This window comes from Pelophylax lessonae, assembly GCF_965119305.1.
Source record: "Pelophylax lessonae genome assembly, chromosome: 4".
NCBI classification, from domain to species: domain Eukaryota; kingdom Metazoa; phylum Chordata; class Amphibia; order Anura; family Ranidae; genus Pelophylax; species Pelophylax lessonae.
This window is the reverse complement of record NC_138771.1, coordinates 134,332,047-134,353,055: the sequence shown is the minus strand read 5'-3', so window position 1 is coordinate 134,353,055 and position 21,009 is coordinate 134,332,047. Positions and strand designations below refer to the sequence as shown.

General features: G+C 41.7%; 1 protein-coding gene across 3 annotated transcripts in view; it reads right to left on the bottom strand.

Moving 5' to 3' along the window:
• PKM (pyruvate kinase M1/2) overlaps positions 1 to 21,009 on the bottom strand; it is a 46,511-nt gene that overhangs the window by 11,351 nt on the left and 14,151 nt on the right. For 2 of the 3 annotated variants that reach the window (XM_082253076.1, XM_082253077.1), the window contains exons 2-9: positions 19,461 to 19,623; positions 15,098 to 15,189; positions 11,999 to 12,130; positions 11,489 to 11,675; positions 7,876 to 8,146; positions 6,620 to 6,770; positions 6,359 to 6,511; positions 431 to 597 (exon numbers count right to left, since the gene is read on the bottom strand). In XM_082253076.1, coding sequence (XP_082109202.1) covers positions 431 to 597; positions 6,359 to 6,511; positions 6,620 to 6,770; positions 7,876 to 8,146; positions 11,489 to 11,675; positions 11,999 to 12,130; positions 15,098 to 15,189; positions 19,461 to 19,617 — 1,310 coding nt within the window. In that variant the 5' untranslated portion in view covers positions 19,618 to 19,623. Of the gene's footprint in view, positions 1 to 13; positions 181 to 430; positions 598 to 6,358; positions 6,512 to 6,619; positions 6,771 to 7,875; positions 8,147 to 11,488; positions 11,676 to 11,998; positions 12,131 to 15,097; positions 15,190 to 19,460; positions 19,624 to 21,009 lie in introns of all 3 variants that reach the window. The other variant, XM_082253078.1, reaches the window with a different exon arrangement.

The following is a 21,009-nucleotide window of genomic DNA, read 5'->3' as shown; positions in this document are numbered from 1 at the left end:
ATTCCCTTCCTACCTGCCAGATTTGGTAAGAACGATGATGGCTCCACTACAGCATTTGAAAGATGCCTCAACTGCTCCAACAGCAGTCGCTTCTGTTGGGTCACTGGTCAGCGGGGACACACGTCGAAGCTCCTCAAACAGTTGACGGTGGTAAATGGCTGCTTCTGCCTCACGAGCGATCTAGTAGTAATGGGATAGGACGTGCCGCAAATGCCCAGTGCAGGGAAGTAGGGGATGAATGAGGAGGGGAAACAGGATGGGATGGGAGACATTCACATCAGTCAGGCTACATTTTTCATTGTATGACAGAGCCTATCACCTGAAACCACTCACGCAGCACTCATACTTGCAACCTGCCTGAACCATGGAGTAACCCGAGAAGTCGCAGCATGTTAGAAGTTAAGGGATAGTGGTGCGGACAGAGCCCTACCTGCCGGACTCTGTCAGAACTATCAACGCCCTTGCTAAACATTTAAAAGATGCCTCCACTGCGCCTACAGCCATCGCTTCCGCAGGTTGCCTTGAGCTAATCGTGAGACGGAAAAGTTCCTCGAAGAGCTGGCGGTGGAAAACAGCAGCCTCGGCCTCCAGAGCAATCTGTGAGCCGAAGGAAAGGAGAAAAGGAACCAGGGCAAGGAACAGGAGGACAAGGAGAGAGAGGGACATATAACAAAAGAAAGAAAATAAAGCAGAGTGATTCTCTGCACCAGTAACCAGAAGCCAAATGTTAGTGTGAAAGAGTAGGAAGAAGTAGGGTTAAAAGGAAAGAAAAACTAGGAGTATGAGAGAGAAAAAGGAAGAGAAGGAGGACAGTCACTACAAATCATCAGGCGGCTTTAAAGATGATACAACAAAGAAGGGGATACACACTGTTGAAAAGACTTGGAGATTTCTAGCATGTGATGACAACTCTAACGACCCAACAAAAGTATGAAAACTACATTACTTCTTAATTAAAAAATTGTCTCGACTAAGGACATTTTCAATACAGCCTGATGACTTGGACATACACAACCCATAAAGCTATTTGTTTACTGAGAATATGTGAAGCTGTTGTGGCTTTACCAGACTAGGACATTTTTCCAACTTTCCATCAATCTATAAACCTATAAATCTATAACTAACTAATTCCTGCTAGTTTTACTTAATAAAAAAAAAAGTGTGGTTATGGAGCTGAACTTATGGTACAGACAAAGGCTTATTTAATAATGTGAAAAAAATGACTGATCTATTAAGAGGTATTATAAAATCATAATACCAGCTACTACTGTTATGGAATGCCTAAAACATGTGTATGACATAACCGTAACATAATATGCACCGACTACAATCAAGCTTTATCTAGTGCAAAGCAACTACTTTTCCAAAATGCAGTGTACAAATGTTTGATATATGGAAATGCTGTGTTACATAAATGTGGTTCACATCCCCCTTCATTTAAGAAAGGAAGCAGAAATAATTTTGTGGTTAATAAGGAGTAGTGGGATCTGCTCCCCATAATTCCTTCGATAAGCATTTATTGGACCTAATCAGAGTTGCAGCCTTAGACAATCCCCCCCCCCCCCTTTTGCTCACATTGTAAACACTAACCTAAAAACATTTCCCAGGTACTCTTTTCTTTGCATTTTCTGAAGGAAAGCATTGCGATTTGACAAGGTGGCGGTCAAATCACGCCATTTCGTCCAATACAAAGCATTATCTGAATGGCACCTGTACAGAGTTGCTGACAAGTGTTCACAATGCAGCAGGCAAGCCGTTCAGCACAGAAAGCTAGTGAGGATCACTGGAGAAGCAGTGTTTACTTCAGTGATTTCTAGCTTCTAGAGGGATTAGCCAGATATAGTATATACATAGTTACATTGCTCCAAGCTGGAACAACTATTTATAAAATTACTCATACCTGGTATTTTTCTTAAAGCGGTAGAAAACCGCCAAAAGAAGAAATAAAAAAAAAAAAAAAAAAAAAAAAAAAAGGGTCCCCTGCAGGATTTTGACCTGCAGACCATAGTAGCACATTATGAGAAACTTACCAGCAAACAGAGCCCTCCATCCAGCGCAGTGCTGTCACAGTGCTACCATCTTAACCCTTTTTTCCTTCCAGGTTTGCAAGCTCCAGCTGTTTTATTGGCCAGGACCGCGATGACGTCATTCCTGCACATGCGTGCGGAAGCTGTGGCACAGCGCTCTGCATTGCACAGCATCAATGTGCATTCGCGGATGACAGTCACGTCAGCAATTGCTGATGAGATCTTCTAAACGATGCACGTTTAAGAGATATTGTACTTACAGGTAAGCTTGATTGTAAGTTTACCTGTAGGCACAAGTTTAAATACAGAATTACTACCATTTTAAACATATAGGACAGGGGCCAGTATAGATTAAGCAGATTATAATACTTAGGGACCCTTAGTGCCGGTTCACACTATAGGGTGTGCGGCGATCGCATGCAATATCGGAGTGCGCTGCTCCTTCATTACATGCGATCGGATGTGCAGTGCGAATTCAGCCAGCCATACACTTTGTATGGCTAAATTCGCACTGCACCCGCACAAAAGTCGCACATGACCCTTTTTTTCAGCCGCATCAGGATCGGATCGCACAGTAGTTCACACTTGTGCAATCCGATCCTGTGCGAACTGTCAGATCGCACTGCGATATGCGATCAAACTGGGGGTGTTGTAACATTTAATTGACACCCCCTGCGTATAGCATATGGCAGTGTGAACTGCCAGATGTGCGTTTGCGATGCGGGAACAGGCTGCGAATTCGCAGCCTTCCCGCATCACACAAGTGTGACCTGGCACTTCTAGAAGAGGTTACAATTTTAAATGTTACCATAATGATTATGCTAAACTACATTTTCCCCATACTTTAATAATGAAAATCATTGAATTTAAAAATGCAACAATTTTTATACCGCTTTCTATTTTCGTCACAAATTTTGACTAGAGTCTGGCATAAACCATTACTTTAAGGCTACATTCACATCTGAGCGTAGCGTTTTCGCGTGATTTTACCGCAATTTTTACTGATTTACAGGCGTTTTTTTGCAGGCGTTTTTAGATTGAATAGAGACCAATGGAAAACGCCTGTAATCTGCCCAAAAAGAAGCTCATGTACTTTTTTGAGCGTTGGGCGTTTTGCTCACAGCGTCAAAACGCTCAGATGTGAACAGGGGCCATTGAAATGAATAGGATTTGTCTTGTTGGGCGTTTTGAGAGCTGATCCTAGAGCAGAAAAACTCCCCAAAAACGCCCCAAAACGCCTACATGTGAGCCTAAAAGAAGTTTGGGGGGGGCCCAAAAAAACAAACATTCATACTCACCTCTATGCTTGCAGCATCAGTGTGATGCTTCAGCTGTCCTCTGCCGACAATAAACCAGAGAATGGAGCGATCACATGACCGCTGATTGCTCAGTTCTTGGGCAGCTCTATGCAGAGAGTGGTGGCCGCCCATCACCGCTCCCTATTCTGCTCCTCCAGCGCTCACAGGAGCAGCTGGTTTAGGCTCTCAGCCCACTGTTATCGGATTCTGGGTCACAGGGATGCAAATCTAAAAAGGCACTGCTTTGACCCAGAAGACCTATGACCAAAAAGCTTTGCCCATACTTTTAAGTAAAGGGGAAGAAAGGCCTCCATTGCATACAATCAGGCCTTGCACTACATAAAAGGTAAATTTAAAGGAAATTAAATAAGTGTATAATGTATGGCCAGGGTAAATAAAGCTCGATGGGGTGTGAGGATATAACCCTTTTCTGAGTTTGTATCTCTGTCACATACACAGACAAATGCAGTGTAATGGAATGACACTCCAGACAACACCATGCAACACACTGCCTCTTCTCCAACCCAGCAAATAAAGGTCAGGCAGCAGAGCATATGTCAGGAGAGGTGAGGGAATGACATGATGCAGAATAATACCTTGCTTTGCAATCACTTAGCAAGTGCACGTATGGTCCATATACAAACAAACCTGCATGTGCACACAGTACGTTTCAGGTAGATTTGTGGTTAGAAAAAACAAACGTGTTTAATTTAGGACAGATCATCTTGACTCCAGAGAATTAATGACCACCAAAGCTGGTAGACCTTAAGAGTCAAAACAGATTAATTTGTTAGGTCAAGATGTTGCATCTCATACAGCATGAAAAGCAAGGTCCCCAGCATTAGGATTTAAATGATGTACAAGATTTTAAATTGCTCATTTCGTTAAAGCTGGAATTAGTGTAAAAAGTATAAAGAAATTTGCTACAATTCACAGCCATCATTGCATTTCAATGTTCGCACATGCTAGGTGACAAGCATATAAAAAAAATACTAAGGTCTGTTTAATGAATAAATCCACTCAGGCAGTAAAGAATATCACTTTAAGTGATACAAACTGTGCATGTATAAACTGCATTTTTACTTTAGAACAGGAACTACTAGTGTGACCGAGAGGAATAAAAATAAGTAACTGGGAAAAACAAATTGACTTGCAAATCAGGCAAACCGAAGAACCACGCTTTTATTTGGCCAAATATATTCCTTGTAAATTTCTCCAATGTGTGAAGAATCATACAATCTGTCTGCATTTGTTAATTGTAGTGATAAGGACTTGCATTATAACAGTTAGGTTAGTAAATTAAAAGGATAAGTATAGCCAAAGCTATTTTGTCTATACTTCCCCTATGGATCACAGAAGTGCAGTTCGTTCTGCACTTCTGTGACCCATTTTCAGCCGACAGCGGGGTAAAGTCCGCTGTTGGCTGATGTCACTCAGCTGGTCCAGGCTGGGAAAGATCCCACCCACATGGTTGGGATCTACCCAGATGCCTGGACTGGCAGCTGGCTCAGAGCCTGAGCCAGCCACTCCCGCCCCCTCCACAGCACAGCAGTCCAGTGAGCACTGAGAGGCAGATCAGAGAACCGGTGACTGACAATCACGGCTCCACTCAGAGCGGGGGATGAATCCCATACTTTTTAAAAGAACTGTAGCACGTTCAACTTTGCAAAGTTCATTTTCCCTTAGCTTAGCGAATGAGGTGAAAGCATAAATCTTTTTTTTTTGCACACAATTGGGTATACTTGCAAAATGAAGTAATTTAGCCTCACCTCATTCACCAAGCTAAATTCTAATGGCAAATTGAACATGTTTTACTTCCTTTGTGAATTAACTCTTTTCAGGTAAAGGAAAACCTGTAATTTTCCAAATTTCCTAGACCTAATTAGCAAACCACAAACTGTTTATTGCCCAAATATCTCAAAGCAAATCTGTCAGCTGTGTAAAGATTCTTACAACTCAGATGATCCTGGTTTATATGTTTCCTAGTTCTCCACACAATGGTCAGCTCTGCATAAATATATTTAGGCAAAATGAAAACTAGAAGTTGCAATTCGTCAGATTTGCAAATCAGTTAAGTTATCTGAACATTAGTCCAAGGTAAAATTTCATAGCTTAAGGAAAAAAAAAAAAAAAAGGGGGGGGGATGGGCTCAGTGTTCATAACATTACAAAATAGGCTAGTTGTTTTATTTAAGCACGTGTGAAGACTTTAAAAGGATGCTTCCAGAATGAATGTGCATACCAGTATGCAATACAAGTGGAAGCAGATGTGTACGCACATTGGTGCATAAGTAATACGACTTGTCTCAGTCAGCACTCTCCCACACCAGTTATGAAAACATGCCAACTGTCCAAATACCAGGAGCAGTCAGGACTCCTTTCCAACAGCACTAAGAGACAAGCATAATCTTGCCCGAGTCAGTCCTCAAACCCATTGTAAAAGTGTGAGCTGGCAACTGGCATGCCATTACAGGCCTTCAGTGAAGTGGAGAAGATAGGAGAGGCAAGGAGGAAGGAAATGCAGAAAAGACAGGAGAGGTAAGGAGGAAGGAAATGTAGAAAAGGAGCTGAATTTTCCAGCGCTCATTAAAGGGGTCTTTATTTACTGCCTATCTAAAAGCTGCGCAAAGCCTTAAGCAAGCTAAAGCAGAGAGCGACAGCACATGCCACACCAACTGTATCTAAAGACAATACAGCACACCACGCATTTGAAGGTTATGTATTAACAGATATATAAAATTACACACACACACACACACACACACACACACACCAGCCACAAATACACTCAGCCTAAACTGTTATGTACATGTGAACAAGATAAAATACTGTATGTGTTCTTACCTAACCAAAAAAAAAAAAAAAAAAACACATTTCTAAAAAGTGAATAGGACTACAGAACCTATCTGGTCAGTTTAAGGACTATAAATTCACTGTATTCTAGCTAATCATCTGTAATGTGTCAATGCAGGTCCCTAGAAGAGCTGATGTGTTTGCAGTAGCAGAATGTGGCTTGTTTTTTGAGAATACTTACAGCATGCTGCATGCGTACTGCCTCCAGTGGGTAGTCTCCCTTGGCAGTCTCCCCAGAAAGCATTATACAGTCTGCCCCATCCAGTACTGCATTGGCAACATCACTGCCTTCAGCACGGGTTGGGCGTGGCTTTTTGATCATGCTCTCTAACATCTGTTAAAAAAAAAAAGAAAGTTACCAAGATCATAAGAATCCTTTATTGACCTGTTTTATACATAAAACTGCAAACTGAGGAAAAAAAAAAAAAATGAGTAATACTACCTGTGTTGCACATATCACAGGCTTTCCTGCGCGGTTACAACGGCCAATCATCATCTTCTGGGCAAGGAAGACTTTTTCTGCTGGGATTTCAATACCAAGGTCACCACGGGCTACCATGATACCATCACTGGCTTCTAGAATTTCATCAAATCTAAAAGAGAAGTGCAAAGACACAATTTAACAGTTTATACCACATTAAGATATGGAACACTGAAAAGTGATGTGATGCCCAGAAGCTCCCTCGGCCACCTCAATTGGCCTGCCTGGGATGACAGCCCAGCACCAAGGCCTGCCAAAATTACAGATTGAGGTGCAGACGTGAGGGTTGGTTTACAATCTAAAGATGTACACTAGCAAACCAGGTACAAAGCTTTCATTACAGAACATAGTATGTCTCTAAAAATAAATCGGTTCCTAGGGCCACAAGAACAGTGCTGCAGTGAGTGCTCACCTACATTCAGTGGAGCCGTTTGTTCAACATGACCTACTTGAACGCACTGAATCATCATTGATGTCTACATGGATCACAGCATTACAGCTGACCCACTTCTGTCAACTTGTAAGTACAGGAGAATGGAATAAAGAAAAGCATGTTTGCCACAAACATTGGGGACATTTATCAAAACTAGAGCAGCTGTGCATGGCAACCTGTCAGCTTCTATCATCAGCCTGTTCAGTTAAAGAGAAGCTCCATTTTTAAAAAAAAATAAGTAAGAAGCTACAGCACGACTTAATAGTAGGAAACGCATGTGTCCAGGTATCCCGCGATGTCGGCACCCCCAGCTGAATAGTCAATCGGCTTTGGGTGCAGACGCCGGCATTGCAAATAGGAGAAACCGTCAGTGAAGCCTTCAGTCCTTCAGAGGGAGGGAGGGAGCAGGTATCTGTCAAACCAGGTACCCAATTCCCCCCCAAAAAGTGCCAAATGTGGCAGTGGAAGGGTGCGAACAAGCGGAGCTTCCCCTTTTGGGTGGACCTCTGCTTTAAGTTTTAAAATGAAAACTAGAAGCCAATTGGCTGCTATATACAGTTGCTCCAGATTCTGCCTGCTCCAGTTTTGATAAATTTTTCTCACTGTGTACGCAGCTTAAGAAAAAAAAAAAAAAAGTAGAAAATAAAATTACTATGGTCCTCTGGAAGGGAGAGTTTATGATATAGGAGTCTTTGGGATTTCAAGTGTACACCGTTAATTCATTGTGCAATACTCTAACATACTCTTCCCCTTCAGTAGCCATCTATCCACCATTCATGCCTACCTGCGCACTCCTTCATGGTTCTCAATCTTGCTGATAATTTTGATATTCTTTCCCTTCTCCCCGAGAACATCTCTTACAGCATGTACATCAGCTGCCTTGCGAATGAAGGATGCAAACACCATGTCCACTCCTTGTGCAACTCCAAATTGAAGATCCTGAATGTCTTTCTTAGACACAGCAGGCAGATCTACAGCAGCCCCTGGAAGGTTTACTCCCTTCTTGCTGCCCAGGGATCCACCATTCTCCACCTCTGTGATACAGTAGTTTGAGCCTGGATAAAGAAAGCAATAAAAATTAGCTAAGCATCACAGTGAAATACTGCTAAACCTCTTACTTCTAAGGGGATGTCAACTTGCAATCTTAAGCCTTTCAGTACAAGGTTTCTCAACCGTTTTACCTTGGAGGAACACTTGGCAAAAAGTTGAGAAAAAAAAAATAAATAAAATCTACAACTCCGGTAGGTATAACCGTTAGTATTGGAGAAACTGAAGCCTGCTGTCAGCTGACAGTCACCAGCTCTCTGCTCAGGGAGCACTGAGAACCAAGTGATCAGCGGGGTTTGGTCTCTCGATTCTCAGTCTTAAAGCCGGCGGGGAACAGATGCATCGGGCTAATGCATCCACCTAGGTAAGTAGGATTCTGAAAAAAAACAAACACAAAACAAAAACATACTTCTTAGAAAATTAGGGTTTCTCAACCAGGGGTCCGTGAGAAGTCTCCAGGGGTTCTGCTGCAAATCAACATTGCGGCTGATGTATATCTGGCCAAAGTTGTTGTCAGTGCATATTGATAGTCGAAGTGAACTCAGAGGGTAGCGCCGGGAGGAGTGGAAAGAGCAGGAACACTTTGCTGAAGTACACCCCTGGTGGCCAGATCTTTACACTGGCAAATAATCTCTTCTCTCCACAAAACAGGAGTGAGAGTATCGATTTTTGGTGGAACACCTGGGAACTTCTCGTGGAATCCTCTCCGCGGAACTCCGATTGAAAAACCCTGTTCCAGTAGCATCCTTCTGCACTCTAGGCAGTGGTTCTTTGTGCAACATGGTTTCTCAAACAGGGCTCCCCCAGAGGCAGCGAACAGTTCCTTGACAATTTTAACAATGGCAGAATGATTTCCTGCCTACCTGAGCTAGTTCCAGCAAAAATCGCATCAGAACCAGCCATCCTCTCCTTTAAGTTTTAGCCCTGTGTTACAGGGTCTAATCCCACTGATCACCAATGTAAAGGAAACAAAAATCACAAATTTCACCATCCGCATGTTTACCATTTACTTATTCATCTAAAATAATTTTTCCATTAAGAGCAGAGGAGGTGGTATTAAAAAAAAAATGCTCTGGGCGTCAAATATATAGTTAACATTCTTTATTTAATTATTTTATCTAAAACGTATTGATTACCCTACCATATTAAAAATCCAGTTTTATTTATCGTACATCATAGGACACAGAGCAGCCTTATCTTTTAAGGATGTCCTAAACTGCAGTCTGCATAACGCTATGACCAAAAGTCACATCCTCAGGCGGCTCTTACATCCACCTGGTAAAACCTTGTAAAGGTGGGAACTAAAGACCAGGTTGTGGCCTTGTAGAGGTGAGCCACTGAAGCATGATGAAGGATAGGCCAGGAGGTATCAACACTTCTGGTAGAACGCGACGTCACCACAAAGGTGGAGCTTTTCCTTTCAAACCATAGCTTTCTAGAGGATAAGCTGACGAATCTGAAGTGAAATAGTAGACATGGAAGCTGCGTGACCCTTTTTTTGGTATTGGGGGAGAAAAAAAAAAAAAGGGGGGATGGTGGAATGATGGCCTGAGATGGTAGACAAAAATCACTTTCAGCAAAAAAGGCGACCAAGGTTGAACAAACACCTTGTAATGGTGAAACACTAGAAGTGGCTCCCTGCAAGAAAGAACCGCCAGCTCTATAACCCTATGCATTGAAGTAATGGAAGGAACACAACCTCCCTCACCAAAATGACTAGAGGAAGGTCTCGCATTGGCCTAAATAGTGGTTTCTGTAACACCGACGGCACCAAACTTCCCCTTTGGGGTGAAGTTCCACTTTAATAAGATTTTACCCGAGGAAGACTTGGAAAAATGGTCAGTCACGACAAAGACTTCATTTAACATACTAGCTAAAGAAACATTTGCACAAAGTCCTTTCCCAAAAGTACCTCTCATCTTCTGGATATGCTAAATTTGAACCCCACTACACACCCCTATGTTTTCAAGCCTGTGCCCCATAGACTTTGCATTCAGGTCTACACTATTCAGTGCTTTGTTGTAACCTGCACAAGGACCCGATAGAGGCACTATTGAACAAACCCTTAGAGGGTTAAAAGGTCACACAGTAAAAATCACTTATTTTCACAGCCACTAGGCAGACAACTGCCCATTCATGGAAGTGCCCTACGTTGAAGTTCTCAATTCATTCTCAACTGAATGGAACCGTGGTAAATTAAAAAATTATTGTCCATTTCTTCAGACATCCATGGGAAGTTCCTGAAAATATGGTCCCCATGGATCTCATACTTCCAACCAAAATCAGAAGTGATGGGAGTCCTCTCCATTGAAAATTAAACATTTTTGTCCACTGTTCACTGGCTCGTTCACATCAGAACTTTCTTTTACTGCCCACTATACCAAGAAGAGAATACCCCAAACAGTATTAAGTCACATCTTATAAACACAATCTTAGTGAAAACACATGCATGTTTCTTTAATTTATCATTCTAAGTGGACCTGAAAGCCATGGTGTCGAGTCTGCAAATTTCAATCTGCAGCTCTGAAGCCTAAGCTTTCATATGCGATCCAACATTTGTATACTGAACATGCTTGGCAGCTCTAGATTTACTTGCAGGCATGTTTATGTGCTTTTTTTTATTTCTGCAGGTATAATTTAAGAGGGATCGTTCACACTGGAATGCGGTGCGGGAAACCTGCCCAGAGTGCCTTCTCAACAAGAAGGGCCTGTTTTGATGGGTAAATGCAATTTGCTTATGAAATCAGTTTGAGATCATTCAGGATTCATTGACAGGTGTATTTGACCTGTACTTGGCTCGCGTTACACCTGCCATTTGACCTGTTTCAAGCAGCTTTTGAATTCCTATACATTTGTATCTTATCCGAAATAGAACACTTTACCTAACTACCTACATGACACAAAAGCATTATGGTTGCCGGTACTAAATCTCCAGAGAACCCCATCCTCCTTACATCAGATGTTAAGAGCCCCCCCTTACATCAGAAGTCAAGAGTTCCCCCACCCTCCATAATACTACGGAGCACCCCTCTTACGCTGTGCTACGGCATGGAAGAAGCTGGGGGTAGAGCTGGGAATCAGAAATTGCAGTGTCTGGAGGAGGACAAGAGGAGGGCTGGAGTCAACTGTCAGAGCTTGCTGAATGCAGAGACCAGTTGAAGCAGAGATAAGGGAGGTGCTATGACTGCACAGAGAGTTACAGGATCCGTAGAAGTTCTGCCCTCCTCTCTGCTGCCAACTGCTGAAACAAGGGGGTAGATACTGGAGTGCCGCAGCTGCAAGGGCCAAGTGAAATGGCCTGTGGGCCTTGCGTTTGACACATTTGCTTTAAGTCATCAAGATCTACTAACCAACTTCTTTAACCAGAAGGGAAATTAGGCCATCATCTACATAGATCTTGCATCCAGCCGTTAACACCTTGGTAAGGTTCTTGTAATCAACCCAAAGAACATTCTCGTCACAGTTTTCCTGGAAAGAATCATCCAGGGTCACCTTCAGGGTTGCACCTTTCTTCAGTTCCACCTCAGCTGTGCCACTCTTAAAGACAAACAAAAAACAGTGTAAGCAATGCAAATACTAGGAGCTTGCAGCAAAAATTAAAAAACGTATGTTTGTCTAAATCCAGCCCCCATTTCCCATCTCAAAAATGTAAAAAAAAAAATCCAATATCTTTAAATTACTAAAGTAAACACTCAAAAATCTATGTGTAATGCCCATTATAGCCACTATGGTTCTCTAGTGACAGTCATTTTAAAAAGGTCACACTGAAAAGTGTTCTAGATAATATCCACTTCATATACAAGGATTTAAATCGCTACATTTTTTTTTTCTTTAGCTACTGGAGATTTTGCAATACTTACCCCTTTGATAAGACCTGTGCGGATTTCTGGTCCCTTTGTGTCCAATGCAATAGCCACGGGTCTGTAGAGGATTGGGTCAGAAGCAACGCTTTCTGTGGCTTCACGGACATTTTTGATGGTTTCAGCATGGTACTAGAACATGAGAATTTAGATTTAAAAACACAGAATTATTAATAGATCAGAATTTAGTGCTACAATTATTTTCTTGAGTAAAGTAAATGCAACCAAGTTGCTAACACATGAGATTTAGGCTTATACAAGATTCCTCAACACAAAGAATGGCAGTGGAAGGTGGGGCTTTTACTTTCAGTGCTTTTGTAGGCTCACTGGGGACATTTATCAGCACTGATGCAAGGTGAAGAAGTTTGTACAGTGCATGCCTTTACATATAAAATGAAATAGACATTTGGAGGCTGCCAGCTGCACAGCACAGGGTACGCTCAACCAGTACATGTGCCAAGTCTACAGCTTAAGTCATGCCTGTACAAGAATGTGTCTAACAAATGCCACAAAAGGTCACTGCAATCTGTCTGCATACATTTGTACAAGATCACCTTCTATGTGCTGTAAGGGTATGTCCCTCAGTGAAAATGGTCATTATAAGCCATGAATACTACATAGAGCATAATAGGCCAAGCAAACATTTGAAGGACAAAAAAAAAAAAAAAAAAAAAAAAACAGATATTTGTGCTCAGATTAATAATATTCCTTCCTAGAATCATCAGAATAATCCTGCCACGGATAGTGCACCAGGGAGAGACACCTCTTGCATAAACATTAGAAGTCTTAATTTACTTACTGTATTGGCAAGGATGTGCAATTTGAAAAAAAACTGGGTTGCTTAGTACCAATATAACAGACAAAACACACGCCATTTTTACTGCTGTGACTAATGTGCAATTATGTTTGAAATTACTCACAATGCATTTCATTTTAGCTATTGGCTATTAAAAATGCTGTAACATTTGCACTTAAAGTGGAACTTTAGTTAGAATCAAGTTAAAAAGGGGGTCTATACCATTTAAAATCCAGTAATATACTGTCTCACCCTGCTCTGCACATGCTCAGTTGCTCTCTATTTGTAGGCACTGCCAAGTTTGTAGAGGCCAATCTGCTGACAGCTTAAAGCGGAATTAAACCATCCTATCCTTTATAGCCAAGGAAGCTGCTCCTCTTTGATCTGCAACTGTCATGGTGCTGCACATGTGATAAGTTATGACACCGGCCATTTGATTGTTTGGTTAAAGAAGCAAGCAAATGTGACAGCAATACCGGCTTTCCAGAAATGTAACTTAAATTGATGGGCTTGGTTCTGCTTCATGATTTATTGCTGGGGCTCTGGGCTTCCACAAAATGGCAGCCTCCAGCAAGAAAAAAACAGTAGCAATGCTGGAGGCAATGACAGCGCACACACATTTTGGTAGCATAATTATTAATGTAGAATGTATGTTCCTTGATAAAGAACATTTTTTTTTAATCAAGTTGTAATGGGTAAAATTCTGCTTTAATTTCAAAATGAAAGATTCAGTTTAGGCAGTTGAATTTTTGGCAAAATCACTGAAATTTAAGGTGTTATTCTAGAGTCTCAGTTAAATTCACATAAGTGTATGGTGTCTGAGATACTCATAAAGTGGAACTTTAATCAGAAGTCTTGCTAGATCACTTTTGACTGGCCCCTTTTGCAGGTATAGCTATATAAAACATTACAAATAAGTGTCTTCCGTTTAATCTGAAATTGCCATGGTGCTGCACATGTGATCAGCTACGACAACAGCCATTTTTGATGGTAGGACACAAGCAAATCAATTAGCACTCCCAGCATTCCAGGAATGTAGCTGTTTTTTGAAACGATCAAATTGAAGGGTTTAGTTCCGCTTTATGTTTTACTGCTGTTCAGGGGCTCTGGGCTTCAGCAAAATGGCCGCCTCCACAAACTTCAACATCATAATATATATATATCCCCTTGCCCACCCCCCCTCCAGCCGCTTCCGTGTTTGCCAGAGCAGTCAGTAAACCCGGAAACAATCCAGTCTGTTGGATGGATAGACAGGAAGTCGAGGGAGGACAAGATGGCCCCCCACTTGGAGGACAGGAGCAACCTCCAACATCACTTCCGATCCTCTGGCAGTTTTTTTTTCTCCCAGTGTCAAAGTAAAAAAAAAAAAATAAATAAATTTAATTTATAGCGCCCCATCCCTCCGTGCTCGCGTTCAGAAGCGAATGCATAGGTAAGTCGTGCCCACATACGTAAACGGTGTTCAAACCACACATATGAGGTATTGCTGCGATTGTTAGAGCGAGAGCAATAATTCTAGCACTAGACTTCCTCTAACTCTAAACAGGTAACCTGTAGACATTTTTAAAGCGTCAACTATGGAGATTTAAGTACCATAGCTTGTCGCCATTCCACGAGCTTGCGCAATTTTAAACCATGACATGTTCGGTATCTATTTACTCAGCGTAACATTATCTTTCACATTATACCAAAAAAAATTTTGCCAACATAATTTTTTATTTATGCAAACAAGTGTATTTTTTGTCAAATATACTGAATTTGAAAGACCGCTGCGCAAATACAGTGTGACATAAAATATTGCAACAATCGCCATTTTATTCTCTAGGGTCTCTGCTAAAATTATATATATTTCACACGCTGCGTTGCGGTCCGTTCTCTGCTCAGCGGGGATCAATCCGCCGATCCCTGCTGAGCAGGCGGATGACAGCTCCGTCTCCACACTGCGTGCGGAGAGGGAGGTGTCAGAGCCCCGCTGCTCTCTATAGGGAATCGGATGAGCAGACCGCCTGTCTGCTCTCATCCGATCAGATTTCCCTGGACGGATGGAAAATAGGGTTTCCATCCATCTGGATTTCACTGACAGGATTGGATGGCAGCGGAGATGTCTCCGCTGACATCCGCTGCTCCATAGTGATGCATGGAGGGTCAGATCAGATTGGATTGTTTGTGTGAAAGGAGCGCTAAACAAATAGCTTGGGAAAATACTGTTTTTATAGCAAACAGCTGCAGGGAGCCGATTGGGATTTCCACAGGGACCTTCTACTCTACAGCCTAAAAGGGAATAACTTGGATACACTCCTCACCTCATGGGTCCCATGGGAAAAGTTCATACGAGCAACGTTCATCCCAGATTTTATCATCTCTTTTAGAGTTTCCACTGAGCGAGATGCTGGGCCTATTTAAGAAAAACAGAAAAGTATTACACAAAAATGTACCCCTGTGAAATTATAACACAGTCTTGTTTCAGAGGTTTCATAGATTTATATTAAATTTTACAAAAGAAGAATACCATTACAATGAAAAATGGAGAGCAGAGACCAAATACAGTTACACAATCCTAGATCATCAAAGCATCTGGAAGAGAAAATGGTCTCCACCATGACATCAGCCAAACTAAGATTTATACTTCAAGTGCAAATTTTTCCCATGCAAGTTGAATCTACTTCTTTGTTATAATATGTCTCTGATAAATTAGGGAGAAATTAAGAGGAGTAAAATATAAGAGCTACCACTGCCAACTTGGTTTTCAAAAGTTGACATTCCAGGTCTAGAATTCCGATCGTGGCTTCAGTTGTTCACCGCCAATCGCAATTTGTTTAAAAACTCCAATGGGCAGAAGACCACTTGAACACTGGAGCCTAGCTTATACAACCTCAATTCCAAAAACAGAATGCAATAACTTGCACATCAAATAAACTCATATTTTATTCAGAATAGAAAACATTAAAATATTTAACCACTTTAAGACCGGAAGATTTTGCTGCTCAATGACCAGGCCACTTTCTTCAACTTGGCACTGCGTGAATTTGACAATTGCGCGGTCATACAATGCTATACCTAAACGAAACTTACGCGAACATTTTGCGAAAAATTTACATCTTCTACTTTGACTGTTAAAAAAATATTCAATATATTCAATTTTTGTCATATATTTTAGGCCAAAATGTATTTAACTACATGTCTGACAAAAAAAGTCTCAAGGAGCGCATTTTTATCCACTAAGACTGGAAAATTTTACCCCCTTCCTGACCAGGCCATATTTTGCGATTCAGCATTGCGTACTTTAACGGACAATTGTGCGACACTGTACCCAAACAAAATTTACGTCCTTTTTTTCCCACAAATAGAGCTTTCTTTTGGTGGCATTTGATCACTTGTGTGTGCACGATTTTTAAATTTTTGAAAAAAAAAAAAAAAAATGTAAAAATCAAAAATTTAACATTTTAGGCCAATTTGTTTTCTGCTACATATTTTTGGTAAAAAAAAAAAAAAAAAAAAAAAAAAAATCACAATTAACGTATTTCGATTGGTTTGAGCAGAAGTTATCGCGTTTACTAAGTACGTGAAAGATGTGTCGTTTTTTTATTTTTTACTAGTAATAGCGGCGATCTGCAATTTTTTTGCGGGACTGACATTGCGGCAGACAGATCGGACCCCTAACTGACATTGACACTTTTGGGGGGACCAGTGACAGTACCACAGTAATCAGTGCTAGAAATATGCACTGTTACTGCAATAATAACACTGGCAGGGAAGGGGTTAACACTGTTGATCAAGGGGTTAAATGTATGCCTCATGCTCACTGACGTGTGTGTGTGTGTGTGTGTTCTGTGATACAGACAGATCTCAGGTTCAGTTATGCAGAATCCTGTGATCTCTCCCTGTCTGTCATAGAGAAGATCCGCCTGCTTTGTTAAAACAAGCGGGCGGATCTTCTCACACTTTCCCTGACAATCGGGGGAAGAGAGGCGGCGATCGCTGCCTCTCCTCCTCCAGCCCAACTCCTGCTGTGTCTAAACACAGCAGGAGGGAGCCTCTGGCGGCGCGCCGCCGAGACCACTAGGAGTCCAGCGACGTAGGTCTACATCGCTGGACTCAAGGGAGCCGACCTGCCACCGCAGTAATATTACTGTGAGCGGTCGGCAAGTGGTTAAACAGAGAAAATGTAAAAAAGGAATTTTGAAATTGATGGAAGCAACACGTATCAAGGGACATGGCCATGTTTACAACCATGTAGCATCCCCTCTTCTTTTAACAACACTCTGTAAACATCTAGGAACTGAGGTCAGTTGCTGGAGTTTTGGGAGAAGAATGTTGTCCCCATTCTTGCCTGATATATATTGATATAGGATTATAACTGCTCAACAGCCCTGGGTCTTTTGTTGTATTTTTTGTTTCAATATTCGCCAAATACTTTCAATTGGTGAAAGGTCTGGACGTTCCATTTTTGGGTGGCCAAGTGAACTGTGTTTACAGACTGTGATTTTTGGAAGTATTCCTGAGCCCATGCAGTGATGTCTATCACAGAATCATGTCGGTTATTAATGCAGTGCTGTCCGAGGGCCTGAAGATCACTGGCATCCAATATTTTGGCCTTGTCCCCTTGCGCAGAGAATTCTCACGATTCTTGGAATCTCTTGATATTTTATACTGTAGATGATGATATATTTAAAGTCTTTGCAATTTTACACTGATTATTCTGAAATGGTTTGACAATTTTCACAGATTGGTGAACCTCTGCACATCTTTATTTCTGAGACACCGACTGTCTAAGATCATGTTACTGACCTGTTGCCAATTGACCTAATTAGTTGCAAAATGTTCTTCCATTCTTGTCCTTATCACTTACTATGTAAGCTTTTTATTGCCCTGTCCCCAACTTTTTTGAGACATGTTGCTGCCAGCAACTTCAAAATCACCTTATTTTTTTCTAAATGGTACAGTTTCACAGTTTAAACATTTGAGAGGTTTTCAATTTTCTTTTGTGAATAAAATATGGTTTTATGAGATTTGCAAAACATTGCATTCTGTTTTTATGTAGATTTTACACAGTGTCCCAACTTTTTTTTGGAAATGGAGTTAGATATGATTTAACCTGCCTAAAATACTTGGCCAGTTATAGTTTGGGCACAACAAATATGGATCCCCTAGCAGCCTAGAAATAAAAAGCAGCTCTAGCTGCTAAACTCACCCAATATTTAGTGCTTTCATTCCTAGGCTTATCGGGTCATAGCCCAGCATTTCTCCACCAACTCCCTGTGAACCCAGGGTGGTAAGGGACCAACCTCCACCCTGGTCACAGGAGAATGCTGCAGAGAGCAGGACCACATTGCTTTAAAAACAAATTCTTATCCTTGTCAAAGTTGTGATTTGGGCCTACGCTGTTCTATGGAGTTGAGGAAGGCTGTGTTCTATGAAACAAGTCTAGTAGCAGCACTTGGGAAGATCCGATGAGATTGCCTAACTAGCTAACTTAAAAAAGTTGCCTATGGATAATAATCAAGAAATAAATTCCAATAATTGCAAGGTTCTCGACTTTTGATGACTTTCACACTATCTAGAAAGCTACTCTGGTTCTTGATTATCATTGAAATTTAATAGGTTTTATTTCGGACTAAAAGCAGTACAATATCTAGCAACCATTACTGGATCTCCCACCATCATGTTTTGAATTATATCGACCACATGCTGCACCTCAGGCCTACTGAACATTTATTAAGGAGCTTACATGTGGAGATGCAGTAACAGTAATGTACTCCACAGAGTCTTAGACGGAAAGGAATAGAAACAATTCTACAGACAATTCTATTTAAACTAGATGCAGACTGAGCATAGGGCAACATTTAGATTTGCCAAAAACCATATAACGCGAGGCCTAACCCAAACCATATAACGCGAGGCCAAACCCAAACCATATAACGCGAGGCCTAACCCAAACCATATAACGCGAGGCCTAACCCAAACCATATAACGCGAGGCCTAACCCAAACCATATAACGCGAGGCCTAACCCAAACCATATAACGCGAGGCCTAACCCAAACCATATAACGCGAGGCTTAACCCAAACCATATAACGCGAGGCTTAACCCAAACCATATAACGCGAGGCCTAACCCAAACCATATAACGCGAGGCCTAACCCAAACCATATAACGTGAGGCCCAACTTAAACACTTTCAATTTGTATGCAATCAGGCAGGCCCTTGCACTTGGAAGGTGAATCTAGAGGGAATTGAATAAGAAAATTGTATAATGTATGGCCAGCTATGGTGAGTTCAGTGTCAATGAGCACTCTTCCACTCTGTGTTATGCTGCTCTATACATATCCACTTGATGGCTTCTGTGCCAGTGGTCAAAATTCAGAATTTTGCACTACACTCTCAGGAAATCCGTAATTGCTTAAACAGATCACAGGCTGCGGCCCCTACATCAGTTTAGCTTAATCCTGCCCATTCTCATAATATTACAACCTGCCAATTGTGGAAAGAAACTTATCTAAAAATGGAACCCTGATGCCTTGCCTGACGCAGACAACGTCAACACCGAGGGATCTTCGAAGGAAAGGCATGAAGACATAAATGTTGCCCAACCTTTTCTAGATTAATCAAATGCTGGGGGTGTAGGTCAATCATGCGTTATTTGGCCAGATTCCAAACACATACATACCAATAGTGCAGATAATGCCTGTGTTGCGTGCCACTATGGGTTCAGAGTCGATGTCCAGACGGCACATGTGTTCCAAGAAGGTGTCCGCCATTGCTGCATGCAGCTGTTGTGTCTGGATAAAGGCACTTCCGGCATCGCTTACAGGAGACTTCGACATGGTGACCTGCGTGGAAAGTAACATTAATGTCTGCTTTAGAACCTCTTCTACTTCTGAATCAATCAATACATATTAAATTATCAAAAGGAAGACACGGAAATTGGACTCGTTTGTTTCAGTGTGTACAAGCCATACCGATAACCGGAAAATCACCTAGAACTGGAGCCCTCTGTATAATAAGACATGTTTATGTTGTGTAGCCATGCAAATACAAATGGTTTACAGTCACACACTCCTTCTGTAATGGATGTACTGTATTACTTGGTTACATTACACTGTTTTTTAGCATTGCCATTACAATCACCATAGAGTCTATTCTTTAACATGAAGCCAAGATTATATTTCTAATAGCTTTGTGTTTGCTGATAAACAAAAAACATTTAAAGCGGAGTTCTAGCCTGTCAAAAAAATAGATAAAATGAAAAGTCAGCAGCTACAAGTACTGTAGCTGCTGATTTAAAATAACACTTACCTGTCCAGGTCTCCCGCGATGTTGGCATCCCTAGCCGATCTGTCCATCGGCTGTGCGCGCAGGCACCAGCATCTTTACTACAGGAAGAGAAGCCTTAACGGTCTATTCCCTACTGCGCATCCGTTAGTCGCGCTGCGCTTTCTGAATGGTCCCACTGGGACCTGTGTGTCCCAGAACAAAGCTAAGGGGAGGAGCTGGAAATTTTGTGGATTACCGCGATCATTGTGCGGCGATCTTACCTGGAAGTGGGAGCGGGTACCTGGTTTGACAGGTACCTACTTTCCCCTCCCCCAAAAAGTGCCAAATGTGGCACCGGAGGGAGGGGGGGGGGGTGGTGCGACCTAGCGGAGGAGCCGCTTTAAATTTAGTTACTACTAATGATCCTAAAAACTGAACCAAACCCATTTAACTGGCTGATGTTCTAACTGATCACATGTGCAGCACCTCGGTAACTGCAGGTCAAACAGAAGCAAAGATGGCAGCTTCCATGACTGTAAAGGATAGGTGGGTTTAGCTCCTTTTTAACAAGTTTACATTATACCACCCTGTATTGCTGTATTTCCAGACAAATATTTTCATTCTTTGATTTTTGGATGCAACCTCCTTCAGGATACGGTAATAACCCTACCACTTTTTTTTTTTTACTAGGGCAGGGGATGGTGGGAACCGCCTTCAGGTTTTTTTACTGCTCTCTTCCCGTCTAGTGACTTTCAACAAAAGGCCTCAGACAGCAATAAAAACCCGACAGATTCTAACCCTTCCCTGTTGTATTCAGAACTTTATGGCCAGCTTACAGCGATTGTAAAGTCTCTTTTTTATTTTAAGTAAAAAAAAAAAAAAAGAACAAACATGTTATACTTACCTGCTCTGTGAAGTGGTTTTGCACAGAGCAATCCAGATCCTCCTCTTCTAAGGTCCCT